Source organism: Culex pipiens, chromosome 1 (genome assembly GCF_016801865.2).
Source record: "Culex pipiens pallens isolate TS chromosome 1, TS_CPP_V2, whole genome shotgun sequence".
NCBI lineage: Eukaryota > Metazoa > Arthropoda > Insecta > Diptera > Culicidae > Culex > Culex pipiens.
Window position 1 is genome coordinate 39,037,047 of NC_068937.1, and position 25,865 is coordinate 39,062,911.

The window sequence follows — 25,865 nt, forward strand, 5'->3', positions numbered from 1 at the left end:
AAATGTTGTATGGAACTCGTTGCAAAACTTGATTTTTTCAGCACTCTTGGTATTTATCCAACTATGGATAACTATGGATAAATGTACGACTCGTGCTGAAAAAATCCTCTTTTTGCAACTTGTTGCATAAACTACTATTAGACAAGCCGTGTAACAATATCAAATCGTTTTTGCACGATTGTATTCTTAGAATTCAGTATTCCAAATTTAACACATTCAATCTTTAACAAATCGGTGGATCGGACATCACAAAACATTTTTGATTTTCGATTCATATCTACCCTAGCCGCTTTAATGTTTTGGAAGCTACACGTGTTTTTCCTCCTCTCAACTGTATTAGTACGATCCAGTCACCCTCACACACCAAAGAGAGGAAAAGCGAAAAGAAAATTCTCGCCCCTTCGCTTTTCCCCCTTTCCCACTCCCACTGCTTTTCTGACAGCTTTTCGCTCCAAACAAAACACACACACCAGCGCGTGTGAGCGTGTATTGGTGCGCAGAATGACACTTGCAGGATTCGCGTTTTCCAGGTGGCTCGCTTTTTCTGCTTTTCCTCACTTCTCAAAGATATGGCAGCATCAAACGACGTCTGGCTGTGAACGGGGGGGGGTGGAAAGTGAAAATTTTCTTGCTCAAATTGTCCCGAATGGGGGTTTTGAATTGGTGATGGAAATCCTGGCTGGAAGTGCAACTGAGTTTGGGATGTTGTGGGTGTGATAAATTGGTGGAAGTTGTGTTGTGAATTTTCACGTGGAAAAGTGCCAATTTGAGTGATTCTTTGTTGGGGCGGTTGAGAGGAAAAATCGTGGGGGGAATCTCGGAAAGTGGTAAAAATTTGTAGGAAAAATGAGCGACTTTCTGTGAAAAATTGATTTGTTTGCTGGAAAATTTTACGCAAACTGTTCAAAATGACATCGGATGGTTCCACTTCGTTCGTGGGAACATGGGAGGTATAATTTCAGCAAAATTTACTGGAAAATCCATGAAAAAATCTACATTCTCCTCCTTTTTTTTTAGATTATCGAATCCCACCTGGATGGAACTGCGGACAAGTTGGGCCTGGAAGGGTAAGAAATTGGGTTTGCTTGATGAAGGTGTAATTAAATTTTAACGCCTGCAAGGTAGGCAAGCCATAAATTATTGAGTGAAAACTTTTTTTTCTGAAGCTCTGGCTATAAAATATCGTCTTTTTCTGCCTCCTCCGCCTCATCTGTGGCTGTTGGTGGAGTGCAAAGGGAGTGGCACGGTGTAATTGTGACGCGGTTGGTGCTCTGCGGGAAGTGGCAGTGCTGGGCGTAACGAAGTGAATGGGCAGAGTGCATCTCACCAGACGATGACGATGATGGCGATCGTCTAGTGGTGATGATGATAGAATTGATTAGGGATAAGCCTTCGAGAACTGTTTTATTTTGAGGAAATTTGAAAAAAAGATCAATACAAAATACTAGTAACAATAAACAAAACACAAAAAAAAAAAACAAATGAAATTCTGTATCTTGAAAAAAGATTTTCTTATCGATTTAGTGTTTTTGGCAAGTTAATTATTAGATCTTTTAAGAGAAACTAGTTCCAGTGATTTCTTTTTTCCATTTTTGTTTGAACTTTTTATCACTTAAAAAAATTGGATTCCTAAAATACGTATTATTGAATTTTCAATTTTTATATGTTGTAAAAGTCATCTGTTAAGCCAAAGAGTACGTCATGGTGTAAAATTTGGTTAGGACAAATGAATTTAAAAAAAAATATGGCTTTAAATCATTATCAAGTTCCCAATCAAAAAATACTTCAATGTCTTTTTTAAGCAAAATGTACCGTTTTCTTGTAACAGCTAGTTTTAGGTATAAATAAATGATTTTGTTTAAGGTTTTTGAGTTTTAATTTTTTTTTTGAAAAGCCGATTAACATTTGTATAAGCTTAGAAAATGTCATAAAATCTAAAATGTCCTCTCTATGACTTTAACAATCAATTTGGACAATAAGAATCTGAGGTATAGCCTCAAAAAAAAAAAAACATATCGATGAAAATGATTTTTACTAAGTTTCACCTTATTAGCATGTTATTCCCAACAGTCGATACCAAGGAAACTATTGGTTCAATTTTCAATGTTAAAAATTTAAACTGATGTGAAATTTTCTGATTATAATGCTCTGATTCTGATTTTTTTTTTTTCAAATCAAACTCAACACCCTTTTCAAAAAAAATGTTCTAGATTTTATTTAAAAGAATTAAAACATAGTTGGCCTTTTAAAAAAATCTCAAATTTTGAAACACTGTTTGATTGCAAATTTGATTGTTCGAAAAATGATTTTTTATCAACAAAAGTCAAGAGTCTAGATTTTCGATATTTTTTAAAATCACTATTTTTTTCGAAAATTCATATATATTATATTATCTTTTTGCAATTCCGTCGTGAAACTACTTACATTTCCTGTCATTCTTGAACGACGAAACAGCCTACTTTTCTGTACCAAAAATAACAGAATCGAATAGTAACCCTTTTCAAAACAAATGCTGAAAAGTTCTACTTCTCAGCACTGAAATGGATGCTGAAAAGTTGAACTTTTCAGCACTTGTTTTGAAAAGAAACATTTTTCAACATTTTTTTTTATTTGAACGATTCATTGACTCAATGCAAGGACATTTGTCCGATAATTCTGTCCAAAGGGTGTTTTTCGGAATTGCAAAAAACGTTGTATGGAACTCGTTGCAAAGCATGATTTTTCATCACTCGTCGTATTTATCTAACTCGGTGAAGCTCGTTAGATAAATGTACGACTCGTGCTGAAAAAATCCTCTTTTTGCAACTTGTTGCATAATAGTAGTTTATGCAACAAGTTGCAAAAAGAGGATTTTTTCAGCACGAGTCGTACATTTATCCAACGAGGTTCACCGAGTTGGATAAATACGACGAGTGCTGAAAAAATCATGTTTTGCAACGAGTTCCATACAACATTTTTTGCAATTCCGAAAAACACCCATTGAGTGAAATTTTAAGTCAAATTTTCATGTATTTGTCAATAAATCGTTTAAATCAAAACAATGTTGAAAAGTGTTACTTTTCGAAACAAGTGCTGAAAAGTTCAACTTTTCAGCACCCATTTCAGTGCTGAAAAGTAGAACTTTTCAGCATTTATTTTGAAAAGTGTTGCTATTCGATTCTGTTACTTTTGGTACAGAAAAGTAGGCTATTTCGCCGTTCAAGAATGACAGAAAAAGTAAGTAGTTTCACGACGGAATTGCAAAAACTACTATTTCAGTCTCCTAAGTCTTGAAACATAACAAAAAATCAAAAAATCGTATTTTAGGAGAAAAACTTAAAGTTATAAAGAGTTGATTAAAACACAACAACCAACAACAAACAAACATGAAAATTGCTTTTGTATATAACAACGATGTTGATGATCTTTTACGATCTTTTAAATGTTTTAAAATGTTTCACCCTAAAGTTGTATATAAAACAACTGAAATAAATTACTTTTTACAACACCTTTATGAAAATACTTTCTTTTCCTGTCATTTTATTGAGACAAAATGGCCTGCTCATCATCACCAAACATTAAAGCGCCTTAATGTTCATTATAACACTCATTTCAGTGCTGAAAAGTTCTTTTTTTCGGCACTTGTATTGAAAAGTTATATTCTTTGACACGGTTTTGATTTCACAGAAATTTTCCTGGAAAATCATATTTGGTGTTTGCATAACTCGTGCTAAAAAATTTTCATTTCGCTACTTGTTGCATAAACTACTACAGTCTTGCCTTATTTTTGCACCGCATATGGGGTGCATAACTGAGGCGTGCATAACTGAAGCAAAGAGCCTGTGGGATTTCGGCTATATGGGAGACATTGGCAGTAATCCTATGAAAAATTATCCAATCTTTAAAAAAATAGTATTTATGAATCGGGATGATGTCAGTTATCCATTTGAAATGATCACAATTTTCACAAAAAAACGTATTTTTCCTGTATTTCGAAAATGCATTTTTTTCTTGAAAAAAAAGCTTTTGCAATATGGGTATCAAATGATCAGGTTTTTCTTTTATAAATTTCGGAAATATTTTTTAAAACAATCATCATTTTCACAAAACTATGCATTTGTGAAAATATACTCCAAATTTCAGTTATTAGAATTTTAGTTTCAACTGATCGGGATGTTTTCAAACGTTTCGAAAATAATCATAAAAATGAATGCTAAAGTTTTTCACAAAACTACGTATTATCGAAAAAATACTTACAATTTCAGTTTTCTTCAATATGGGTCTCAAATGATCGGGATTTTTTTATACACACTAAATAATAAAACAAATTTTAGAAAAAAAACTCACGATATCAATATTTGAAAAATGGATATCAAATGATCGGGATTTTTTCATACATTTCGAAATTAATAACACATTTTTTTTGAAAAAACTCAAATTTTCCACAAAACTACACATTTTTTAAAAAATACTCAAAATTTCTTTCCGTTCGGCTCAAAACTAAAATTTTTAGTATTTTTTTCGAAAATACGTAGGTTTATGATTTTTTTTATATTTTCAAAAAATGTTTCTATATTTTCGTAATGTATAAAAAATCCTGATCATTTGATACCGATACAGTCCAGACTCGATTATCCGAAGCCTCGATTATCCGAAGTTTTGATTATCCGAAGGTTGGTATGGGACTTCGGATAATCGAACCACGAACAAAACAAATTGTTTTCGTTTTTTTTTTTTCATTTTCTTGTTTCTGACATAAAATTTTAGTTTTAGTCAAATTTGAGTTGTTGATTGCCTTTAAAAAAATAAAATGCATTTTTTCAATATTGCACCACCGCCATTTTGATCGCCATCTTGGATTTAAAAATTCTAATTAATTTTAGCGTAGTTTAGGGGTCATACCTATGCTCAACAATCAAAAATTAGAAAACGAAACAATTTTTTTTCCTGATTCGATTTTCCGAAGTGATTTTTTTCCGAGGCCTTCGGATAATCGAGTCTGGACTGTATTGTTGAAACTGAAATTTTAAGTATTTTTCAAAAATACGTAGTTTTGTGAAAAATTTGAGTATTTTCTAAAATTGTTGTTTTATCTTTCGAAATGAATGACAAATCCAGACCATTTGATACCCGTATTGCAACTGAAATTTTGAGTACTTTTAAAATTACGTAGCTTCTGAGAAATTAAAAAAAAAATTGTTATAACTTTCGAAATTTTTGAAAAACTCCCTACCGATAGATACCCATGTTGCAAAAATTATGGGAAATTATGAGTACTTTTTGTCAATACGTAGTTTTGTGAAAATTTTGAGTATTTAAAAAATGTGATATAACTTTCGAAATGTATTATAAAATCCCTATCATTTGATACTCATATTGTAGAATACATTTTTTTTAACTTTTTCGTAAATACGGCGATTTGTGAAAATTTTGAGTATTTTCATAAAAAAAAACATATTTTTAAAATGTTTGTCCCGATCATTTGATACCCATAGTGCAGTAACAAGCTGTACGAACGTCTCACATATTACCAAAATCTCATAAGCTCTGCGCTTCATTTAAGCACTGGGTCGCGCTTAACCGATACAGCGGAACGAATCATAACCGCGGCGTGCAAAACCGGGGCCTGACTGTATTTATTCTTATCTCTCCATTCCCCAGCGTAAAGTTCCGCCTGGACGAGATGGGTGACATCATCTGGTACAACGACCTGGTCCACACCACCAACAGCAATGCTCACCCGGGAAGCGCTGACTACGACGGCCATCGGATGGCCACCGGCTTCGAGTCGTCCAGCTTTTGCCCGTTCAACGACTCCGCCATGGTGCTGTTCAGCTGCGAGACGTTCGAGGTGGTCGAGCTAAGCTCGGCTGGGCCGGGGTTGATCTTCGGGGCGTACACCGGGCATAGCATTGAGTTCCGCACGAACTCGTACAATCCGGCCGACCGGATGACGTTGAAGTGTGATGGGTGGTGCCGGTTGGCTTGTAAGCGGGTCAAGGAGGACCAATCGGTGGGGCAGGAGATCCCGTTTACGCTGCTCTCGGTGCTGGATGATGGGAACTTTTGTGATGTGACTCTGAAGAGTTGTGATAACGTGATTTACAACGTCCACTCGCCGATATTGCGGTTGAATGGGTTCGATTGTAGCAGTATGGCGGCCACAACCACATATCAACACCTAGCGAATCGATTCGAGGCCGCCGCAGCTGCCACTGCGGAGCGGAACAACCATCCGCCACTGATGAAGGTCAGCTCGGTGCCGTGTGCCAAGTCTCCGAAGCCGGTGGTGGCGCTGGTCAGCGGTTGTCAACATATCAGCCAACGGGCAAGCCCAACCACGACGACGACCCCGAACTTCCTGCTACCGCCGACGCTGGACGTGTACAACCTCTCTCCCAAGCTGGTCTCCAACTCGTTCAACTGCCTCGCGGCCAACTCCGACTCGATCTTTCTGGACGTACCCCGCAAGCATCACGTATCCTCCTCGGACTCGAACCTCAACTCCGACCGCAACATCTTCTTCTTCCCCGCCCCGAGCATGATCACCCCCGCAACCTTCGAAAGCCCGTTCCAACGAACCAAGTTCAAGCCACCCTCTTCCCCGTTCCGCGCCCGCAGCCCGTCGCCCTTCCCCTGTTCGCTGGACACCCCACCGTCCTCACCCCTAACCCCCCTTTCGGTGCTGAACAACATCCCGTCGAAGATGCTGTCCACGATCCTGCACTGGCTGTACTGCGAATGTCTTCCCGAAAGCCTCGACGAGGAAACGTGCACGAGCTTGATCGCGATGTGCGAGAGTACGACGCCGCTGAGCCGGATGACGCCACCGTGCAAGAACTTCCTGCGCAACATTCAGCTCAAGAAGTGTAAGGGTTTGATCTTGTTTAAAGCTTGAAGCTTGATTTAATTTCGGTTCAAATTCCAGTTGTCATCGATATCATTACGGATTTGCACGACAGTCTGAACAACATGATCCAGATGGTCAACCCGAACACCATCTCGCACAGTCCGTGCGTGCTGTGCCAGATCTTCAAGGAGGGATTCAAGGAATCGCTGATAGGTGAGTTGAGGTTATGTTCACGACGCTCAAAATTGACTTGCTTCCATGCTTCCAGCGATGGTCAAGCTGCTCCAGTTCTGCAACATCTTCACCAAGGACGCGACCACGTTCACGCGCCACCAGCGCCACGAGATCATCAAGTACGTCCGCTCGCGGATGCCCGTCTTCCTGTCCCAGATGCACCAGCTGCTGCAGAACGTCAACGTCGTGCTGTGCAGCCTGACCACGGACGAGCGGAACGACCTGGTGTCGTACCTGGTGCCGGAGATTACGTACGCGCTGGAAGTGCTGACGGCCTCCATCTCCGAGATCAAAAACTCGCTGGAGAAGGTTTGCAAGGTGAGTCGCGGGTGTAGATTTGAGGGATTCACCGAACCTAACCTCAATGTTTGTGCAGGACCTCAAATCAACGCACGGTCAAGAGGGTCGAGGTTCCGGTGGTGGTGCCACCGCGGGAATCGGTTCCCGCGAGAGTAGGATGGCGGCTCGAGGTCGGACGAGAAGTTCCTCCGGGTACGGGAATGCCAGCCCGTCGAGCCCGTCGGCAACGGGGGGTTCGTCCGCGGGTGGTGGTGACTCGAACCGGTTCAACCAGCAAAACTCCGAAAGCGACCTCAAGTTCTTCCTGTACATGTACGAGGTGAAGAAGATGCGCGACATCTACGGGAGGGTGTCGAGCGCGCTCGAAGTGATACTCCACAAGAGGTATGGCTTGGTATTGTTTGACAGTGAGCGAGAGAGCAACTCTCTTTTTTCGCGATCCCTCTCTAGAGCAAACGAGAGGAAAGAGAGTTGCTCTCTTGGTCACTGTCTTGCACTGAGATTGGTATCTTACTGGCAACTTTTTAGGGCAACCTTTAACGAGATGAACCATATGCATCAACACCAAACTGTTCGGAGGAATCTGGAGCAGTTGACACTGGAGGTCCCACTGTTTATCGCTCGACTTGAGGAACTGTGTGATACGATTGATGAGAAGATTGGCTGGAAGGAATTCAAGTTCTGCTTCAAGTTTTTGACTAGTCAGGTGGTGAGTATCTCTTGTGAAATCGTGAAAAGTTTGTAACTGACCATCTCGTTTCTTCAAGAATGGAATAATCTCGAAGCTGTTGGAGCATAAAGCTGCCTTAAACGATGCAATGTTGTATGTAAGTAGTCTCGTTGAAGCAGATCCAGGTGAGATAGTTGACTAACCGTGACTTCATTCCCCAGGTGTCCAACCTGATCCAGAAGGAGCAGTTCACTCGTGCTATGCTGGAGCTGGGCCTGCTGGAGAACCGCAGCGTAGACAGCAGCGGGTACGGAGATCCACGACCCTGTCCGAACCGCTTCCTGGACTATAACAATACGAAGGTTTGTAGTTGTAATAGGTTAGGACTTCAGACTTCTCTAAGCAAGCATCTTCTACTCACAGCTCAACCTGGTGCAGAGTCTGTGCGAGCCGCCGACGGCCCACCACAGCAGCCTGTCGAAGAACGCCCTCAAGCTGCTGCACTCGGGCCACCTGGCGGACATGGAGTTCGAGGTGGTGGTGTCGCCGACCGATTGCCAGAACGAGAACGTCGTGTCGGCGTTCGACTTTAGTCCGGACGATGCGGCGCTGCTGTTTGGCGGAACTGGAACCGGCGGGGCTGGAACGCCCCAGGCCAAGAACCAGTCGTCGCACACGTTCAAGGCGCACCGGGTGATCGTGGCGGCGCGGTGCGAGTGGTTCAAGAAGGCACTGCTGTCCGGCATGCAGGAGGATATCAATAGGTAACTACCTTGAGTTGTTTTGACAGTCCGATCGGAATCTCCCAACAAATCCATCTTTCCAGGAAAATTGTCATCCACGACACCTCACCGGTGATATTCCGAAGGCTCCTGCTATACCTGTACGGAGCGCCGGTGGACAAGTCCGTGGGGGTGGACCAGCTGTGCGAGCTGATGCTGCTGGCGGATCGGTACTCGGTGGACAACCTGAAGGACATCTGCGAGAACACGCTGATGGCGTCGATCGATGGGGACTCGGTCATCTATCTGTTGGGTATCGCGGATCGGTTCAATGCGGCCACGCTGAAGGCGAGCTGTCTGTCGTATCTGTCGCAGCACACGGAACTGACCCGGTTGGAGATATTTGGCGAGCTGCCGGGGTATTTGCAGGTATGGGCTAGTAAAAGTGTTACGAGGTTCAAAACTTAAATAATTTCATGTCATTATGGTTGTGTCACGATTTTCAGAAACTCAATTCACCGAAAACCAATACTATCGTTTGTAAAACTCTGTCCATACGTTAACAAAATTGTATCAAAAGATTTTTCTTTTTTTGTCTTCGTCAATTTTTTGATGATAGATAACAATTTGACCTGTCGTGCTATTTTGTCGCACGTCGCTTTTTGACGTTCCGAGAAAAACGAGTTTTTAACACCTGAGGTTGCTGGCTCGAGTCCCGAGGCGGGCGCTCTAAAATTCTAAGTGTAAATATGGGTATCCGGCGCCGTCGCTCCGTGCCGGTACTCAAACACTTAGGAACCCATGGCAGCGAAGTACTTGTAGTTAAAAGGAAGACACTAGTGGTTGGTACTAGCAATGGTGGCCGACAGCTATAAAGTCAACTTCGTTTTTAGGTATGATAAGCCAGGTAGCACGACAGTTCGAATTTAGAATAAAATGTTTTTTATTCCTCTATTCAACACAAAAAATCATTTCTTCTTTTTATTTTTGGGTTTCAGGTTAGGGTGATCAAATAAAATTTGAGTGACAAATTAAAAACAACAATTTAGTATTTTTATTTTAAATACACTATACCGGAACATTATAAAACTTAATCATTAAAATTAGTTTAAATAACTTCTAATCGGTTTTGATTTCTTGAAATTAGTAAAATTCAAATTGGTTTGAATAAGGCAAAATAATTTTAAATTTCATTAATTTACATTGTAAAAAAAACAAACTATATTTGTCATTTGATTTTAGCTATTGAAATTATTTAAAATTTGTTTAAATTACAAAAAAAATATCAGAAAAAGATAAAAATTAGAAGAAACTTATTAAGAAAGGATCAAATTATTGTAATTAGTTGATATGAATGAAAATCATTGAAAAATTAGGAAAAATAAGCCAAATTAGATAAAATTAGTTGTATTAATCTATTTTAATTTTTAGTTTGAGCATGAGCATGAGCATGAGAGACCACCCATGGTTGTCCTTCTCCGTTGCTGAACAGGACCATAATATCCCATCAGCACAACCGGTCACACGCTTCAACGATCAAATGATGTTTCCCTTATCAACAGCATGCATGAATGCGCTGAAAAGATAAAACATCACGATCATCAAAACTAGAGCCGGTGCGAATAGGAAACAGTCGTTGGCCACCAACGGCGCCCGCCATGTCAGTTTGTAGATCTCGAGGGAATGGGACGGGAATGTTAGTTAGCACAGGCTGCTACCAAGGGTGGGTTCTATACGATATCCACACCCCCGCGTGTGCCGGAAAACTACTTCTACTTGGGATTTTGTTAGTGGGTAAGGGTAATGGCCAGGATTCAACATAGAGGATGATGATGCGACCCAATAATCAATAAATTTTGTTTAATGGTGTGATGTATTATGCATTCTCAAAGCAAACAGTCGGAGTATGCGGATGAGACTATTCCCGGTTATTTGGTGTTGAGTTTAGCATAAATGATTTAATCTTAGACAGCCGGCTGTGGAAAGATAAAACCAACTAAAATGCGAAAACGCGAAACCGCCCGGATCGAAATACACGCACAATCGGGGGGACAACAAAGACGGAAACGGCAACGAAAATCCTGCGCGAGGACCGCGACGCACACCGTTCAAATTCTCCAACTCAACTCTCTATTTTAATTTTTAGTTTGAAAATTAATTAAAATAAGCAAAAAATAAATGAAACTATTAAATATAAATCAAAATTATTTTGAATTAGTCATCGCTGATTTGAATGAGTTAAAATACGTAAATACGTATCGTAGAATTTAGTAAACAATAAATTAAGTTGTTAAAACTTTGATTAAATTAGTGAAAAAATCTAAAAAAAATCTTAAAATTAGTCAAAGCTACATAAAATAACTTCAAATTAGTAAAAAATTGAAAATTAGCAGCAACATGTTTGAAAAAATTGAATATACCGTAAACCGGGGTGACTTTGATAGGATTTCAATTTGTTTTTAGAATATTTTCCAACAGGTAAGGTTTTTCTCAAGATTATTATTTTTAAAACATGTACTGGGGTAGACCCAAGAGTGTGCCACTCAAGGTTTTGGGCGCGGTTCTGGCTCCGTGCCAGAACTTTGAGCCCCGAACCAATTTTATTAAAAATCTTGGTAATCGGTTTTGAGTGTGTACATATTTTGACGTTTTGAACGTCACCCAACCCGCGACAGAAAAGTTGTTTTTTTTTGTTGAATCAAGGAAAAATTAGCCAAACAGCAAAATTTAATTAAAAAAGGTCGTGGCCAAGGAACTCCGCCGGTACAAACAACTTAACGGACCTGCTGCGTAAGATTTGTTAGGTCGTTGCTGAGGTGGCACTCAACCTGATCAACAAAAACGGCAGCAACCAGTGGCCAAAATTTCTGCAGTTTCTATTCTAGAAAGCGAGTGCCCCGACCGTACAGCTTCAGGAATCGGCGCTGCGAATCTTCTCGTCGGTGCCGGGGATCTTCAGCAACCAGCACATGTTGGTCAAATATCTGGACCTACCGTTCGATCCAGAGGTGCGCTTCCAGGCGGTTTGTGCCGTCGGAGCGTTCATTCTGTTGCGAGACAAGGAAGATGACGATCGTCAGTTTGGTGATTTGTTGCCACGGGTGATTATTATTCCGGCTGAAATTATCTACGAGGTGATAGTTTCACTGTCGGAAAATGCCCCGGGTATGTTGCGCAAGAGGGTGAAAAAGTACTTGTCGTCAGTTCCACTGGTGCTACAAATGATGACCGACCTGGAGAACGATGACTTCCGTGTCAAATGAGACCGCCGATGATAACACGAGCGACAACAACATGATAGCCGAGTCGGCGTTGGATCGCTTTGGAAACGCCATTCAGCAGCACATTTTCGGAAACATTGCAAACATGTTGAACATTCCGAACTGAAAGCAACGGCACGCCGACAGCTGCTCTCGATGACGTGCAGCTCTGGTCTACTATTGCGAGGGTTGTCCGAAGAAAACCTGGCGCGTTACATGAACGGGATCGGTTGCGGAAACTGCGGAGAAGGATTTTGTCGGATATTACGACCGGTTGATCATCCAAAACGACAACAACGAAGATCTGCGACTGCTACGAGTGCGTCTAGTTGGTTGACTGGCCGTGGGTGTCGAAAAAGTTTATGTCCGATGCGTCGAATGTGATGGACATGCTGCTGGAGACCCACACCGAGGGAGATCTGCCGGAGGATGATCTGCAGACGTCGTATTCTGATTACAGCCTGGGCACGAATCTGCAAGATCTGAGCAAATAGTTCGAGCAGTGTTTGCCCCTGGTGATGGGACCGGTCATGAGGACGGCCTCGACGAAACCGGAAGTGGGCCTGTTAGACAACGACGAGGTGCAGAACGTGGACGGGGACGACAACATGTTGGTCAAAGTGCTATAAGTGTAAATTTCAATAAAACAATCCCCAAAAACCCCAACCTGTTTTGTTTATATCCTTCATCGACATCTTGCAACGGTCAACTACAGCATGTACTCGCCCCTCTGCTCGACAATCACCAGCTTCAGTTAGTCATCCTAAACCGGATGCGGCTCCAGCACATTCAGATTCAGTCCAAGTCCCGGGCCTAGTAGGTGCAATCAAGCGAAAATCCCCTGACTCTGTCCATGTCCACGAGCTCGTGGGATCGCGTTCCGCTCGCCGAACATGGTCGTTTAAGCTGGAAGAAAAGAGGAATGAGAAATCTTGGCCTTCAACAAAGGGCAAACGTTTGCAAACCTTTGCAGGACAAGCACGTTTTGAAACTCGAACGCGGTGATGGCAGGGCAAAGGAGTTTGAAGATTTAGTTGAGTCCCGGCAGCTGGAGGTGGTCCGTTTCTCTCGGCTGCATGCCGTGAGCACCTGTCCGTTTCGCCCGACAAACACCTAACCATCAAAGACGCGATAATCTTTGGCCTTGCGAGAGACCACTTTAAACGGTTCTTCGATTATGCGGACGGTTTTGGCTTGCAGCAGATCGTTCGTAGCAGATCATTGCCGGCGGTGCAGGTCCATTCGTAGGGGTGGCGTGGCCGAAAATGCGCGGGGCTGGTGCCGATGTCTAAGGCACGTCTCCAGATCCGCATGTTTACCGTCACGTGGGTTAGCTTCCCGGTTTCGTACGGATGCTGCTGATGCTGGTCAGAACCACGTCGAGAAGGCTTACCGAAGACTTCCCACAGCACGCACTGCTCGATCGTCTTCTCCAGCTTAAGAACCTTGGTGATATCAGCAGGTCCTCCTCCACCAGCACCAACTTCTCCAAGCACTGGAAACCGGCTGAGTGATGCCTTTTTGTTGTAATCCTCCAACGAAATCATGTCCGAGTTGCTTATTTCCGAAACGATGTCAATGTTGTCGTCATCCTTCCTCGTTGGTTTCGGCCGAGCTGTCCACCCTCAGGCCGAAACGGAAGCTTGGTTGCTGCCGGTGGCAGCTGATTCGAAAAAAAATATCTCCGGGTCCTATTCCTAAAGTGCCCGGATCGGGAATCCTGCGGCAGCGGGCGCACCAACTAAGTTAGACGATGAAGGCCCAAGTTGTTCCGAGTTCCGTGCCTACCAAAAATTTTGTTTGGGAAGAAATTTTCTTCACAAACGGCCACGTGAAATTGTTGAAAAATTAATTGAGAATTCCGGCATGAGAAACCCCATTTGTTTTGTTTATTTTAAATGACAGTTGAACAGCACAGTGCACGTAAAAATGGGTTGAACAGATTCAAGCTAAAACTACCAAAGTTTCAGGCGAGGTTCCAGCGCGGTGCTGGCTCCGAGCTCAAGGTTCCAGACACGGCAGCACCGAAGTGTCACCCCCCTAGGGTAGACCACAGAAAGTCCATGCACTATTACGGAAAAAAAAGATTTTCAATAATATTTAGAAAAATAGTTACGTAAAAAAATCTTAGTTTAAATTCCGGGGTGACTTTGACAGTCAAAGTTTTTCTTGTTAAAATCATGTTTAAGATGTTCAAACTTTATTTGTACGCTAAATGTACCATCACTAAAGTAGATGATATAGTTTTTAAGAAAAAAAAAATCAATGTTATATTTAGTTAACTAAGTGTATAAGCTTTTTAAAAAAATATATATAAATTTTATGTAAAATTGTTAAAAAGTTGAAATTTTGCCTGAAATTTGTTAAAACTAGTTTTGTTTATAAAATTAACGATTTATATTGCATTTTATACTGAATTCAAAGCAAGAATCACAAGTTTTTACATTTCACATGAAATTTGTTCAACTGAAATTGCCTATAAATTTAGAGATTTTTTTTTAAATTTTGTTTCAAAAACACATACTATCTATTATTTACAAACTTTGTTAGCCTTCTCCTAGTGGAAAATTGTCCAAAGAATCCGAAAATACATTCCGTTTTCCGATTAAAAATCATGATCATTGAGCAAATCATGACACTTTGAGAAGTATAAAATAATGACTTAATTAACATTTTTTTTAAATATAGTTAACTAACTATTAAAACTTGTCAAAATTTTATGAAAAGTTCTTCTTGAGGTACTTTGAACACTTCTCTACCACGGTCAGTATGTTTCTAAACCATTCCTTACGTATTTTAATTGTACTCTTCATTTTGCGGAAAAATCTCAAACCTATCAAAGTCACCCCGGCTATCAAAGTCACCCCGTTTTACGGTAGCATTAAATAGTTCAAATTGGTTGAGATTATTAAAAATGTTACGACCGCTGAGATGGCCACACTGCCGAACGGTGCAGCGCTGGCGGTGTAACCGCCCGACTCCACCTCAACTGTCAACGTGCGCGCGAAGAAGAGAGAAAACAAAAACAAAGTGCGTGTGTGACACCCAGTCACAAGAAACCATGCTGGGCAAGTCACCATCGCGAATTATTAGGAAAAGTAAGAACTTTTTGCTTAGTTTAGCTTTTCGGATAAGTAGGGGAAAAATTGTGTAGACGCTGTAGAAGTTGAGTTTTTATTGAACTTGCTCACATCAGGCGCACCTGTAAGTAAAGAAGAAGTTGAAATTTAGTGCGATTGATTGTGAAATTAACTTCAAATACTTACTCAGCTGCGAAAGACGTCCGGGAAACTGCGCCACTACCGTACCGTCAGTTGGTGCTAAATCGTACCGCGGTGATAACCTGTAAGTTTACCTGAAAAGAAACACAAACAAATATTAATAAAATACACAAAAATATAGGAAAAGGTGAACGGAAAGGTGAAGGATAAGGAGGAATGAGGAGAGGAAGGAGTCGTGATTTGTAGGAAAGAGGAAGACTATTTAAGTGAGTATGGAGATTGAAGGAAATGTAAACAGTAATTAATTTGAAAAATATATTTACAGTTTTTGAGCTGTTTTCACACTGCTACAAAAATTGGTCTCTCTGGTTCATCCGAACAAAAAATATGTCAAAACAGTTAAAATAAATTGGAATCAGCAAAATTAGTTGCTATCCTTTAAAAGTTAGATATAATTAGTTAAATTCAGTAAAGATAAAATGAAATTAATGAAATTAATTAATTTTGATGAATTTGTACTGTACCCTTTTAACATTTTAGGTTTTAAGTAGGCCATAAAAGCCTTTTTAGGCCGTATGAGGGTTTTCAGAACCATGATAAAATCTGTAAGTTTAAAAATGTTACTAGGGTAATTTTACCATTTATTTTCAATTTGTGAAAAATGACAAAAATTATTCAAATTAGATTGAATAATAAAAATTAGCTTAAAAATTGTGAAAATTTGTTAAAATGATTGAAAATTAGCTCAAAAATAGTTTTTTTTTCATTTTTAAATATTTCAAGATAAAGACTATCTACATAAAATTAATTCAAATTAGTTAACATTGTTTACGCGATTTTGATCTTGTCAAAACAAGCTGCAGGAGCTAATGGGGCAACATCTTGGTAATTTGTTGGGATTACGTAGAGTATTTTTTATGTGTTTAATATTCAGAAAAAATAATAATAAAATAATAAAAAAATAATTAAAATTAAAAAAAAAATTAACCGTTATAAAAAAAATTAAATAAGTCAAAACAAGATTCACTTAGGTTTTTATGGAAAATTATTTGATTTTTTTCAAATAGGTAATAAATAAATTTTCATGGTTGAAATTAGATTAAATAAATGTTGTACAGTTTAGACCAAATTAATTAAGATAAGTATAAAATCCATTTTAATTTGATAAATTCTTAATAAAGTTAATACAAATTATTTAAAATAATTCAAAGTATGGATAAATCTGCTTAAATAAGTTGAAATGTATTTAAATCAATTCAAATAAGTAAAATTTAGTAAAAATAGATTAAATTATTTAAGATTAGGGAAAAAAATTAATTATTGCTTTATGTTAGTCAAATAAAGTATTTTTTTATAAAAATGTAAGTTGTTTGTAAGTTTGTAAAAAACCAATTTTGTTTTAAAATTTGAAATCAATTGTGTGTTTTTACTCAAGATAAAAAAAAGTAAAAATGCATCACTTTTCGAACAATTTTTTTTGCAGATCGATTTTTTTAAAATTATGAAAGAATGTTTCTGTAAAAAATAAATAAAAATCAAAAGAAATAGCTATTTGGGAAAATTGCTCTTTTTGTTTACCGCTGAATAGGTATTAGAATGACTTCTTCATGGATAGAAAGCATGCAAGGAAATCTGGTAACTTTATCTTGTCGAATTTGTAAACATTGAAATGCTTTCCAAATCATTTGTATTCGCTTTCGCTGTGAATATTTCCAGAATCGACAACATTTTTTTGACATTGGTTCCCAAATCGGAAAATTGCTGACGGTTTTGGAAACATTTAAATGTTTAAAGTTTTGTCAATATTATAAGTTACTTGATTTGCTTACTGGATTTCTACCCATGTATGGAGAAATTTAAGACATATCAACCCTAATGTCATAGAATATTGGTTTTTGGTGATATTTTTGGTACATTCCAATGTGTTTGCTTTTTATACAATGAAATTTCCTTCTGCATCTGGCTTTTCGATAGCTTTGATTTAATAAGATAAAAGTATATAAAAACTATGAACTCTTAAATTCATTATAAATTTCAAAAAGCTGAATCTTTAATAAAATTCTTGAAATTCTAAAATTAAACTTTCTATCCTCTAAATTTCCCTCCCCCAGAGCGAAGTCCAGGACCTGATCAAGTGGTGCGGTCGCGTGCCGGAACCGTGGTGCGAACAGGGTGCCCGCTCGGATCGATCCCGACGCAGCCTCAAGAGCCCTTCGCGCACCAAGTCGTCGTCACGCTCGCGGAAAACTTCGCCCTCCTTCATGTGACAATGATGTGGTCACGGGACTGCTGCTGCTGCTGCTGCTGCACTATAATGACTGCGTAAAAGAAAATGCTGTGATGTCATTCGTGTGACACGTGAAACTAACAAAACATGAAGAAGGCACAAATGCCAGGATCTTACTATCAATTCAATGGGATAAAACGATAAAAAGTTAAGTTACGTACATTAAATAAGCAAAATTAAACAAACATACTGTAGATAGAGAATGAAATTTTGAATTGATAAATACATAGCGAGTCGTAATACCTGTAACATACTGCAAAAAATAAACAGAATGGAATAAAAAACAAGCAAGAACTGAAACAATAGTAGAAAAAAAGCATACAAAAAAATAAGTAAAACAAACATTTAAGTCTTTCGCATTCATAAAAAAAGTAAACAAACACATTATAAAAGTCATGTTATAGCCTTGATCGAAACAAGTCGTGTAGTAGAAATTTAATCAAGCCCCGTCTAAAACACACGTTAAATTGTTTGTTCCGTTTTCGAGATTTCTACGTTTGTGTTGTGAACAAAAGTTAAAAACAAACTTCAAATGTTTCTCTTTCAATTTCTGAATGTCACTTTTTACTTAATCCCTTTCATGAAACAAAACTCTCATCAGTCAAAAAGTGTGTCTTACGTGAACGGTCAGCTCTCTGTAAACTCTCGTTAACTCACTCGGTTCGGTAACGAAATTGGTGCGAAAATGTGCGTGTGTTTAGTTGAGCAGTAGAGTTTTCCACACCGAAACTAAGAAACGAAATGTGCTGAGCGGGGAGAAAAGAGAGAATGCGAAAACACGAATCGGAAATCGCGGAAAATCTGTTTTATTCCAAATATTTTAGATGTTGAACAAAATATAACTCGATTCTTCTGAAGCATCAACGGGATTGTTTTTCTTTGTTTTTTTTGGAAATGATGACATCCCGAGCAGACGGAAATAACTTGGGAAGGTCAGTTTTTGATATTGTGAGAAGATCGAAATATGTTATTGGGATGATCGGATTAGTTGTTAAAATAACAAAAATCAATAGCAAATATTTGTTCGAAGAATAACTTAAACTGTTATTATTTTGTTATTGCAATAACAAACCAATAACATAGAAGGAATCATGAAGGAATAACAAGATTTGTTATTTTGTGCGGAGAGGCAAGGGAATGATTGAACGAGAGGAATCACAAATCCGCATACATAATTTCAAGATTGTTCAGGTGTAAACCGAAAACGCGATCAAAAATTAAAGTGGAGCAATTCTCTACGAAATCGGTCTTTTTTCTTCAATTTTAATTTTTGTATTTTTAATCCGGCCGGGACCGTGGTCTAGGGGTAAGCGTGATTGCCTCTCACCCAGTCGGCCTGGGTTCGATCCCAGACGGTCCCAGTGGCATTTTTCGAGACGAGATTTGTCTGATCACGCCTTCCGTCGGAAGGGAAGTAAATGTTGGTCCCGGACTAACTTAAAAAAGGTTAGGTCGTTAGCTCAGTCCAGGTGTAGGAGTCGTCTCCCTGGGTCCTGCCTCGGTGGAGTCGCTGGTAGGCAGTTGGACTAACAATCCAAAGGTCGTCAGTTCGAATCCCGGGGTGGATGGAAGCTAAGGTGTAAAAAGAGGTTTGCAATTGCCTCAACAATCAAGCCTTCGAACACCTAGTTTCGAGTAGGAATCTCGCAATCGAGAACGCCAAGGCAATGCTGTAGAGCGAATAATTTGATTTTTTTGAATCCGGCTGAAACTTTTTTGGTGCCTTGTCCATATAATTTTCCATACAAATTTGGCAGCTGTCCATACAAAAATGATATGTGAAAATTCTAAAATTTGTATCTTTTGAAGGAATTTTTTGATCGATTTGGTGTCTTCGGCAAAGTTGTAGGCATGGATATGGACTACACTGGAAAAAAATGATACACGGTAAAAAAATTTTTGTGATTTTTTTATTTAACTTTTTATCACTAAAACTTGATTTGCAAAAAAACACTATTTTACTAAAAAATAGGACATAAAATGCCAACTTTTCAGAAATTTCCAGGTTGTGCAAAAAATCATTGAGCGAGTTAGAAATTTTTGAATCAATACTGATTTTTAAAAAAAATCGATATATTGGTCGCAAAAATTTTTCAACTTCAATTTTCGATGTAAAATCAAATTTGCAATCAAAGAGTACTTTAGTGAAATTTTGATAAACTGCACCGTTTTCATGTTAAATCCATTTTTAGGTGACTTTTTTGAAAATAGTCGCAATTTTTCATTTTTTTAAATTACTGCACATGTTTGCCAACTTTTCAAAAATATTTTTGAAAAGCTGAGAAAATTCTCTATATTTTGCTTCTTCGGATTTTGTTGAAACGACCTTTAGTTGCTGAGATATTGCAATGCAAAGGTTTAAAAACAGGAAAATTGATGTTTTCTAAGTCTAACCCAAACAGCCCACCATTTTTCAATGTCGATATCTCAGCAACTAATGGTCCGATTTTCAATGTTAATATATGAAACATTTGTAAAATTTTTCGATCTTTCCGAAAAAAATATTTTCCAAATTTTCAAATCAAGACTAACATTTTAAAAGGGCCAAACATTCAATATTACGCCCTTTTAAAATGTTAGTCTCGGTTTAAAAATTTTGAAAAAAATGTTTTCGAAAAGATCGGAAAATTTCACAAATGTTTCATGTATTAACATTGAAAATCGGACCATTAGTTGCTGAGACATAGACAGTAAAAAATTGTGGGCTGTTTGGATGAGACTTAGAAAACATCAATTTTCCTGTGTTTAAACCTTTGCATTGCAATCCCCCAGCAACTAAAGGTCGTATCAACAAAGTCTGAAGAAGCAAAATATAGAGAATTTTCTCAGCTTTTCAAAAATATTTTTTTGAAAAGTGGGCAAACATGTGCACTAATTTAAAAAAAATGAAAAACTCCGACTATTTTCAAAAAAGTCACCTAAAAATGGATTTAACATGAAAACGGTGCACTTTATCAAAATTTTACTAAAGTACTTTTTGATTGCAAATTTGATTTTACATCGAAAAATGAAGTTGAAAAATTTTTGCGATCAATATTTAGATTTTTTGAAAAAAATCAGTATTGATTCAAAAATTCATAACTCGCTCAATGATTTTTTGCACAACCTGGAAATTTCTGAAAAGTTGGCATTGTATGTCCTCTAAAACATATCAAAAACTAAAAAAAAAAAATATAGTGTTTTTTTTTCAAATCAAGTTTTAGTGATGAAAAGTTAATTAAAAAAATCACCATTTTTTTTTACCTTGTATCATTTTTTTCCAGTGTAGTCCATATCCATACCTACAACTTTGCCGAAGACACCAAATCGATCAAAAAATTCCATCAAAAGATATTGATCCTTGCACTGTAACTTGGATTTGGCCCGCACTTTTCTCTCGCACTTGTGGCAACAAGAATTGGAAAAACTAGGCAACCAGTAGTTGTTTATTTACTTTTCCAGTCGCATTTTCCACCAAACTGGACATTCGCACTTTAAAACTGCGATTGACAGCTAGAAAACATCAGCTCGCTTTGATCATTTTTCAGGAAATTTAAAATTTTCCAAGGCAGTTTGACAAGTCGCAATAGTGCGATCGATAGCAATAATGTAGTGCGAAGTCCAAGTTAGTGGGAATTGCGCAATACAGATTTTTGAATTTTCATACATCATTTTGTATGGACAGCTGCCAAATTTGTATGGAAATTATATGGACAAACTAATGATGCAAAATGGCTTCTTTGGGCATACCGAAGGCACCAAAAAAGTTTCAGCCGGATTAAAAAATACAAAAAAAAATCGAATGACCGAAATCCTAGAGAACTGCTTAGTGAAAGAATAAAGCGTCTAACTGCTTATTTAATTGTCGGTGTACAGGACGCCGCACTGTTTTAACATTTTCTGGCGTACATTAAATTTTGCAGCCCAAAACCAGTAATTGAATAGGAAAATTAAAATTCTTTTTCAAATTGTCTTTTCTTGATTTGTGATCACCTACGTCGAAGACCAAGATTGTTTACTTTTTGCTCTTTGGTCTGACAGTCTTGGTCTGACAGATTTGGTCTGACAGCTTTATCATGGAATTTGGTTTAGTCTAGGCGAGGGATAGGACACAGCACCTTCCTGCGGTGAGGTGGAGCAGCATAATAACAAAAAATGTTATTGAACTGGTATGTCTCCATAACAAAAAAAATGCAGTTGGCATAATTCTTCTGTACTAGTCAGGGCTGCAAAGTCGGGTTCCTTCAAGCGACTTTGAATCTATACTTTGAAGACAACTCCGACTATTAATTTTTTTATTACCGTCTGCCGGGATATGCCCTTCAATTTTGACACCATTTTTTATGTCATGTGAATTTACAATGAATTTGACGTATAATATTTTTTTAAATATATTAATCATTCGATTTTTTAATCATGATACTTTTTGGTACGTAATAAATAATGTAAAATTACAGGAATTTGATCTCTGTGTAGGTTTTCTATAGCTTATTTTTGCTGAATTTGCTGCGAACCATAATTTCCTTGAACGACATGGTACAAAGAAATGACAGTCAAAGTGTAGCTAAGGAAAAAAAAAGAAATGAAATAAACCATGAATGTTCACAAAACACAGGTAACCAGATCATTTTTTTTGCATTCTCAACTGCTCATACGAACGAAAAATAGGGTTGCCACCCAGCAGCACTCCCATTTCTGCCACTTATGCCACAAATTGCCTGACATAAATTTGACATCATCCACCCAGACTCGCGCTCTCTCAATAGACAGAAGAGAGCAAAAATATGAAAATCATTCACCAAAACAAAACATTCCAGTGAACGCGAATGCCCTCTCGCCCTCCTCGTTTCAAGTTTACCCCCCACGAGAGTGGGTGGCATGTAACGGAATGAAGGTTGTTCAGAATTTTCCCACACGTGAGCAGTAGCGTCTTCCATTCGTCTGTGGGGAAAGAAGAGAACTCATTCTCCCCTTTTGCTCTTGAACACTCGAAGCTCATTTTCCAGCACAGTGGCTTCCGGCTACGCGTGCGTATCAGTTACAAAAACAAACCGACGAGTACATGATGAGGGAGAATCTAGGCACTGGGTTGGAATTTAGAATAAAAAAAAAGACAAGCAGGCTGCTACATACCTGGAAAACATTTTGTTTAGATTTCTTTCTCGAAATTTCCGTAATAGTAGTTTATGCCTCAAATTGCAAAAAGAAGACTTCTTCAGCAAGAGTCGAATAATTATTCAACGAGGTTTACCGAGGCCCTTCAAGGCATTAGTAGAATTTTGGATCCAAAACAAATTTGTCTCAAAATTTACATTATTTTGAGAAACATTAAATCTCGCTTACATTTTCAAAAGGTTCTTTGTGTATAGGAAGCACATGGCGCATTGGTTGTTTTGAAAAAAAAAGAAAAGAAAAAACTGTATACAATTGTCATTTACAGAAATTAACAGGGAAAAGGAAAATCTTTTCCAAAATGTATCAATCAGTAACACTTTTCTTTTACAAGAATTTATCAAAATTTTGCCAGGGAACCCATCATTTTCTCTTTGGACAAAAATCGTGACGATGAAGAAGCCGTCAGCTCGTCACATTAGGTCGGATATTTTTTTAATTCAAATAAATAATAGCACAGTTTTTGTACTTTCACAAGCTAAATAGGATTTAAATATAGGTTTTTAATTTAATAAATACTATTTAATAGAAAGACACTTTAAAACTAGCCTCGAAAGGCTAGGTCTGGGCTATAATTAAACGGTGTTAGTTTCACAAAATAATAAAAACCGATTTTTTAAATTCAAAAATGTGATAATGCAAGTTTTCCCATGATAAATTCCATACAAATTTCATTCGCAAGCCAATCGTGGGCTTAACCAATCGCTCCCAAATTTTGGGAGATAGTTTGAGACCCTAAAAGGGATACAAAAAATGTGTTGCTGAAAAAATAAATGTTTGATTCCACCCTAATACACAAACCAGAACTAATTTGATAAAAAAAATCCGCACTGGTTTTTTCTAAAACATATTGAAAATGTACACAGCAAAAAAATCGGATAGTATAATCGCATGCAAAAGCATACACATCACCTTCGTAAAAAGGTAAATACTACCCACAACTTTTCTTAACACAAAAAAAAATGCAAACGACGGGATTCAAACCCAGCACAAACAGGAAGTACTGGCGCATTAGCCCGCTCGTCCATCAGATCGAGCTTGACATTTTGCTCACGTAGGTTTTCCATACTGATGGGCTACATGGGTGTAATACACAGCTAAAAAAGTAGTAATCCTGCTGCGTGTAAAAGGCCTGGGTGTAAAATAAATATTGCATTATTTTATGCAATTTTGTGTGATTTTACACACTGAAATATGTAGCCCATCAGCATGGGAAACCTACTTGACCGAAATGTCAAGCTCATATATGCGTTTATCCTCACGGTTTTTTCATCGGTCTGATGGCCGAGTGGGCTTAGGCGCCAGTCCTTACTGTTGGTGCTGGGTTTGAATCCCGTCGGTTGCAACTTTTTTTTTGTGTTTGCAAAAAATGTACATGCAGTCTGTAATATTAAGTGTTTATTTTGACGAAGGTGATGTGCATGCTTTTGCATGCGATTTTACCATCGGATTTTTTGCTGTGTATTACATAGAATTTTATGAAATAATGCAAAATTTATTTTACACCCGGGTAGAGGGTGACGAGCGGGAATTCCCGGAAAAAAATTCTCGGGATATCGACCATTTTTGGGCCCTTCGATTCCCGGGAAATTTGGTCGAGACTCCCGGGTAATTTTAATTTCATAAATATCGAAGCTAAGTTATATAAACTAATCAGAAAAAAAACATTTGAAAAATTCTAAATTGTTCAGAACATTCGATGTTCAATATTAGATGGTAAAGTTCAAATTAACCAATGCTTCTCTAATCTTCTTATTCAGAATGTGTAAATTTAAACTTATCAAAAATTCCAATAACTATAATTGAGCGAACCCAAATAATGAAGACCCCCAAATTTACCTTAAAGCATACTTAGCTGTTAGACCCCAGAAAGTAAATGTAATGCTTTTTTAAATATCTTTGTTATTTATTATTTCTAAGAGGAAAAAGTTTTTTCATGATAAGTATAATTTCCATATCCTCTCGAAGCATAGCAATCCTTATAATCTAGTTTGCTTAGATCTCAATAGGTCAATTTCGCTGTATCAAGATTATTTCTTTTCTTGATGTCAATAAGTCATTTTGTGTTTCGTTTCAATCTCCATATTAAATTAGATTTTGGAAGAAAAAAAACTCTGGCAATCTTTGTTAAGTTCAAGTCCGCCATGTGAACATTTGAGTTTTCTTGATTACTAATTCTTCAATAAATATTTACAGTTGACTTTTGAAAAGGACAAAAACAGCTTTAAGTCGTTGTTTTGAATCGTTATAAAACACATTGCAAAAATCCCGATACTGGGAGTAATTGAGATTCGTAAACATTTTAAATTACAATTTTGAGTCCGAAAAAGCTCAAGAGCAGATTCAGAAAAAAAAAATTAAAAGGTAGATCATAGATTGCAAAAATAATAAAGCTACTAATTAACGTTTCATTGAATAAGTATGAATAAATTGTAACTGAATTCATTGAATAGAAACACATTTATAACTTTTCTATATAAATTATTGGCACTATTTCCATAGGTAAAAAAAACTCCCGGGTGCCGGGAATTCCCGGGAAAATGCCAAATTCAACTCTCGATTCCCGGGAAATTGAAAATTTCGGGAATCGTCATCCTCTACACCCAGGCCTTTAACACACAGAAAAAAAGATAATTTTGGAAGGTTGAAAATTGGTTGGTTTAATATGACATCTTTTTTGTGTAATATTACTTAAAAAATGTGTAAAAAACCTGATGAATATTCATCAAAAACTGATGGAAATTCATCATTTTCAGATGTAATTTTTTTGACACAAAATCTGTCATCATTTCTTGATGAATCATCATCATCATCATTTTTTCTGTGTGGATTTCAACTTTTTTTGCTGCGTAGAAAGTTTATAAGTATAAGTACTCACATAAATTCACAAAACTCGTACCAAACCACGCGTAGTTTTGAAAGGATGACGTTTCACTGTCCCACCAATCCTTTTTTTAAATTTACAGTCCAAGCTCGATTATTCGATTTGAAATTTTTTGCGTTTTTTTTATTTTTCATTTTTAACATCAAATTCGAGTTCTGCATCTCCATTTCAGTCAAATTTGAGTGTATTATTACCTGCATTTTCTCCGTAGGTATTTCACCACCGCCATTTTGGCCTCCATCTCGGATTAAAAATTTTCAAATCACTTTAGAGCATTTTTGGGGTCATATTTGAGCTCAACGAGCGA

The 25,865-nt window shown here is 37.8% G+C and overlaps 2 protein-coding genes and 1 long non-coding RNA gene across 3 annotated transcripts; 2 read left to right on the top strand and 1 right to left on the bottom strand.

The window, feature by feature from the left end:
* The first annotated feature begins 551 nt into the window (after positions 1–551).
* LOC120418717 (uncharacterized) lies at positions 552–18,385 on the top strand. Its single transcript, XM_039581224.2, has 12 exons — positions 552–950; positions 1,018–1,067; positions 5,641–6,848; positions 6,908–7,042; positions 7,098–7,381; positions 7,440–7,747; positions 7,892–8,072; positions 8,131–8,190; positions 8,255–8,395; positions 8,457–8,797; positions 8,860–9,184; positions 17,348–18,385. Exons 1-12 carry the CDS (start codon positions 909–911, stop codon positions 17,501–17,503), a joined length of 3,231 nt encoding a protein of 1,076 aa, XP_039437158.1. The 5' UTR covers positions 552–908; the 3' UTR covers positions 17,504–18,385.
* On the bottom strand, positions 11,285–13,562 carry LOC128093342 (uncharacterized). Its single transcript, XM_052709825.1, has 2 exons — positions 12,981–13,562; positions 11,285–12,921 (listed from the first exon to the last, which is right to left on the bottom strand). The coding sequence occupies exon 1, from the start codon at positions 13,560–13,562 to the stop codon at positions 13,191–13,193; it is 372 nt and encodes a 123-aa protein (XP_052565785.1). The 3' UTR covers positions 11,285–12,921; positions 12,981–13,190.
* Positions 14,937–15,619, top strand: LOC128093347 (uncharacterized). The gene is made up of 4 exons (XR_008212432.1): positions 14,937–15,219; positions 15,286–15,360; positions 15,418–15,502; positions 15,562–15,619. It is a non-coding gene; the product is annotated as an uncharacterized LOC128093347 (long non-coding RNA).
* Positions 18,386–25,865: the final 7,480 nt, after the last annotated feature.

What these genes read in the sequence shown, in the direction of transcription:
- LOC120418717 (XM_039581224.2), top strand. Translation starts at nt 909, where the DNA reads ATGACATCGGATGGTTCCACTTCGTTCGTGGGAACATGGGAG. An exon ending in CGCTGGAGAAGGTTTGCAAG is followed by an intron (nt 7,382 to 7,439) that starts GTGAGTCGCGGG and finishes ATGTTTGTGCAG; the next exon opens with GACCTCAAATCAACGCACGG. An exon ending in TGGACTATAACAATACGAAG is followed by an intron (nt 8,396 to 8,456) that starts GTTTGTAGTTGT and finishes TTCTACTCACAG; the next exon opens with CTCAACCTGGTGCAGAGTCT.
- LOC128093342 (XM_052709825.1), bottom strand. Translation starts at nt 13,562, where the DNA reads ATGATTTCGTTGGAGGATTACAACAAAAAGGCATCACTCAGCCGGTTT.